At 34.9% G+C, this 4527-nt stretch overlaps 1 protein-coding gene across 1 annotated transcript; it reads left to right on the top strand.

Moving 5' to 3' along the window:
* Positions 1 to 223: 223 nt before the first annotated feature.
* On the top strand, positions 224 to 4302 carry LOC8282947 (U-box domain-containing protein 15). The gene is made up of 4 exons (XM_002525752.4): positions 224 to 1295; positions 1406 to 1522; positions 2175 to 2600; positions 3131 to 4302. Exons 1-4 carry the CDS (start codon positions 927 to 929, stop codon positions 4184 to 4186), a joined length of 1968 nt encoding a protein of 655 aa, XP_002525798.1. The 5' UTR covers positions 224 to 926; the 3' UTR covers positions 4187 to 4302.
* The last annotated feature ends 225 nt before the right edge of the window (positions 4303 to 4527 follow it).

Raw genomic sequence — 4527 nt, 5'->3', positions numbered from 1 at the left:
TAGCTTCTTTTTCTATAAGGAATATATTTTGTTATAGTAAAAAATATCTATAAAGAGCTATTATAAGCTTTAAAGTGATTAAAAAAAACCATCGTAAAGAATAAAATGAATAACTCTTCTAAAGAATAAAAAAAAAAAAAGAAAATGATCTTTTGAATTATTGCAGGCATCTATTATTTTCACCCTTTATCCTATGTTCGGAAGAATCTTAGAGAGTAAAGTTAGAACTGTACACTACTGCAGACTGGAAAATATGCAATAGTAAATCTTATTTCTTGACAGAAGTAGAGATAAAAACTAAATAAATCTTAATAAATGAAAATGAAGATTTTGTGTCCAACGTTGGGAAACATATTTTGTACGCTCGCATACAAAATTGCAAATCTTCTTTAATGAACAGACTGTATTTATATTTTTTTTGAATGAGCTTGAAGAGTTAAAAAAATGGGCGAGATTGAACGAGGCTGGAATGTATTGTTTTCCACACTTGAGTAAAGGATTGTATAGTCCTCCATTGAGTGTGAAGAAATCAAAAGGGGACCAAAAAAAGGGAGAAAAAAAGAAAAAAGAAAAGAAGTTAAAACTGTTACTTGCTCGATTTGTTTCTTGAAAATCCCCAACACTGTGTGGCTAATACTTGCTTCTCATTTCTTTACTTTTTTGCTAAAGAATCCCATTTTGTCCATTCATAGTGATTGTGTTGGCGTGCAAAGTTTTGGATTTTATTCTACACTTGGTTACTTTTGTAGATTAAGATATTCTATGTGTCATAAGCTACAAAATCATGTTATTTGTCAGCTAAGCTTATTTACATATAGCAATAACAACTGCATCAATTTCTTGATTATTTTACCTTATACATATTATTATAATTTGACAACTTGAGGACCCTTTTCAAGACTCTGAGCTTTGGTTTTGAGTAAGATATGGACAGGCAGAAGCTGATGATGATGATGTTGATGATGGAGAGAGAAAAGAAAGGTGGCAATGGTGGTGGTGGTGGTGGTGTTTCAAGTTCATCTAACGGTGGAGATGATAAGAATAATATGGTTAGAGATATGATTGATTGCATTGAGACCGTTGGATCTTATCCTGGGTACAGAAGAACACAGAAAAAGGAGTGCTTAAATTTGGTGAGAAGACTGAAGCTTTTAGTGCCACTTTTAGAAGAGATAAAAGAGACTGACAAGTTGGTTTCTACTGATTCTTTGAGTTGTTTGTCTAATTTAAAGAAAGCACTTCTTGCTGCTAAGAAGTTGCTCAAGAAATGTAGCTTTGGAAGCAAGATTTATCTGGTTAGTACCTTCCTGATTCTTTGGCTTTCTAATTTTAGTTTATGTCTAGGGATATTTCTTCTGTAAAATATTCTACTTAAGTGAGTGTGATTTGGGTTTAATTGAATCAGGCACTGGAGAGTGAGGCAGTGATATGTAGCTTTCATGCTGTTTATGACAAATTAAGTCAGTCTCTGGATGATATGCCCTATAATGAGTTTGGGATCTCAATTGAAGTCAAAGAGCAAGTAAGTTTATTACTGTAGCTACCCATTTTGTTAGATCTATAGCTTAAAGATAGATTTGCAAATTGAGGTGACTGTTATTTTTTTTACTTTTCACAATGTAATTGGTATTTATTCAGTTTCATTATATAAATGTGAGTTAGGGATTTCAGATGCTCTTTGATTGCATAATATAATGATTTGATAGCAACAGCTAGAAATAAGCATTATTTTCTTGCATGTTTTTGTTACATAATAGTGCTTCTATAAACTTTAAGTATTTTGTTACTGGAGCCTGTAAAGAGGCTTACTACTAGTAATTTCTTCTGATAGGTAATAACATTCTTTGACAACAGAAGGTGTTTGTTGATCTGTCTCACTGAAGAATATGTTGACAAAGATGATAGGGAAATTATATTCTGTCTACTGGCTGACTGTCTTATCCAATACATTAAGTGTGGTGAGGATGTGTTTTGGGATTATTAATGACAGCAAGGGTTTACTTTGGGAATGTTTCATGGCAAGCAATTTTGCTTTGAACATCTGATGACTGAAATCCGTATTAGTAGTTCAATGTTTCTGTAGGACAGTAACTTGGTCTGTTGATTTTTCTGTTTCCAAGATTTTCTGCAAATTCCTGTCTTATTTCTATAATTTTGTTATTGATCCATTTCAGGTTGAGCTAATGCGTACGCAACTTAGAAGAGCGAAGAGGCGAACAGACACACAAGATATAGAGCTGGCTATGGATATAATGGTCGTCTTCTCTACAAGGGATGACAGAGATGTGGATAGTGCAATACTTGAAAGACTGGCCAACAAGTTAGAACTATATACTATTGCAGACTTGAAAGCTGAAACAGTAGCTGTTAGAAAACTAATTAAACAAAGAGATGTGCAGAATGCTGAAAGCATCCAGCAAATAACAGATCTTCTTGGCAAATTCAAACAGATTGCAGGAGTCCATGAAAACATTGAGCTTGACGGTCCTGTCTCTTCAAAAACTCTTCACAAGTGTCAATCCTTAATTATCCCTCACGAATTCCTCTGCCCAATTACTTTGGAGATCATGGTGGATCCTGTTATTGTGGCAACAGGACAGGTAATATCACATTAGGCAGATATCATATCCTTCCAGTTACTGCTGGAATACTATAATTAGTTTCAGCTTGACAAATGATTTTTCTTTTAATTGGGCCACTTTATAAATCAGATACATTTAACAAGTAGTTGTCAACTTGAATTTATTTTGGAAGCATGTCAAGATTACACTACTAAATCAGCTGTTTTAAATTTGAGATTTGGGCGTGAAAGCTTTCTTTTAGAACCTGCAGTATATGAAGATATTCAGTTAAGAACTATGATTACCATAATTTTGTTTCAGAGTTTGAAGATTTTGGATCTTAGCATAAGCTTTAATTATTTCTGCTGAAATATTATAGGGTTCTTTGTTAATTGATATAATTCTTATCCAGATCATGCCTATCTGCTAACTAAAATTTAAGAAACAAAGTGTGAACAATTATATAGCAATGATACTTATAGCAGGGTAAATGAAGTTTACTAAGCAAAAACATTATCTTTCATTACAAATGCTGTGAAAACCCTTATCAATTTTTCAATTTCTTACAGACTTATGAAAGAGAGAGCATAAAAAGGTGGCTGAATTCTAATCATCGGACCTGTCCAAAAACCGGTCAAATGTTGGATCACTTGTCTTTAGCACCGAATTTTGCTCTCAGAAACCTTATACTACAATGGTGCGAGAAAAATAATTTTGAACTACCGAAGAGGGATGCTTTTGTGGGTTATGATGGTTCTCCTGCTGAACTTGTAGAGGAAATCTGTTCCTTGGTTCAAAATCTATCCTCATCGGAGCTTGATGTACTGAGAGGGGCCATTGTGAAGATCCGTATGCTCTCCAAAGAAAATCCAGACAACAGAGTTTTGATTGCAAACAGTGGAGCAATACCTCCATTGGTTCGGCTATTATCCTATCACGATTCGGTGGTCCAAGAACAAACTGTAACTGCTCTTTTGAACTTGTCTATTGATGAAGCAAACAAAAGACTAATAGCCAGATTAGGAGCCATTCCTCCTATAATAGAAATCTTGCAAAATGGAACAGAAGAGGCTAGAGAAAACTCTGCTGCAGCTTTGTTTAGCTTATCGATGCTTGATGAGAACAAAGCACTGGTGGGGATTCTGAATGGAATACCTCCCTTGGTGAACCTTTTGCAGAATGGGACAATCAGAGGCAAAAAGGATGCTGCAACTGCACTCTTCAACTTATCTTTGAACCAAACCAACAAGTTCAGGGCCATTAAGGCAGGTATTATACCAGCATTGCTTCAGTTGCTCGAGAATAAAGACGTATCCATGATTGATGAAGCACTCTCAATCTTGTTACTCCTCACATCGAATCCTGAAGGGAGGGGTGAAATTGGAAGGCTATCTTTCATAAGGACTCTTGTTGAAATCATAAGAAGTGGGACTCCTAAGAACAAGGAATGCGCAGCATCGGTTCTTCTTGAGTTGGGGCTAAATAATTCATCTTTCATTTTGGCTGCTCTCCAGTATGGTGTCTATGAACATCTGGTAGAGATCACAAGATCTGGAACCAACAGAGCTCAAAGGAAAGCAAATTCTCTTTTGCAGCACATGAGTAAGTGTGAACACATTCCATAAACTATTACAATACGTTTATTACTACTCTTTAGAGTGTTTTGTATCTAAAACATTTTGGGATGCTATATTTTTTGAAAGTCCACAAGTATACCAAGCTTTTCCTCGCTTGTACAAAAGTCATGAGCCCCTGATCTAGCAATAAATTTATAAACACTGGTACAAAATTCTCTATTGTAAAGCCGAGAGTACATCTTTTCCAAAAAAGCCAGAAATCCCCTGATATTCTCCTACACTAAAATTGCTGGTTATTCTCAATATAAAGAATTGAGTTTAAATCCCATTTGGATAACAAAGAATAGTTAAAAGTGTTAGTCACTACCTTTTAGACAATTTGGGTGACG

Source organism: Ricinus communis, chromosome 8 (genome assembly GCF_019578655.1).
Source record: "Ricinus communis isolate WT05 ecotype wild-type chromosome 8, ASM1957865v1, whole genome shotgun sequence".
Classification (NCBI taxonomy): Eukaryota; Viridiplantae; Streptophyta; class Magnoliopsida; order Malpighiales; family Euphorbiaceae; genus Ricinus; species Ricinus communis.
Note: the sequence above shows the minus strand (reverse complement) of the source record. Positions and strands in the feature narration are given on the sequence as shown.

What these genes read in the sequence shown, in the direction of transcription:
- LOC8282947 (XM_002525752.4), top strand. Translation starts at nt 927, where the DNA reads ATGGACAGGCAGAAGCTGATGATGATGATGTTGATGATGGAGAGAGAA. An exon ending in TTGGAAGCAAGATTTATCTG is followed by an intron (nt 1,296 to 1,405) that starts GTTAGTACCTTC and finishes TAATTGAATCAG; the next exon opens with GCACTGGAGAGTGAGGCAGT. An exon ending in TTATTGTGGCAACAGGACAG is followed by an intron (nt 2,601 to 3,130) that starts GTAATATCACAT and finishes AATTTCTTACAG; the next exon opens with ACTTATGAAAGAGAGAGCAT.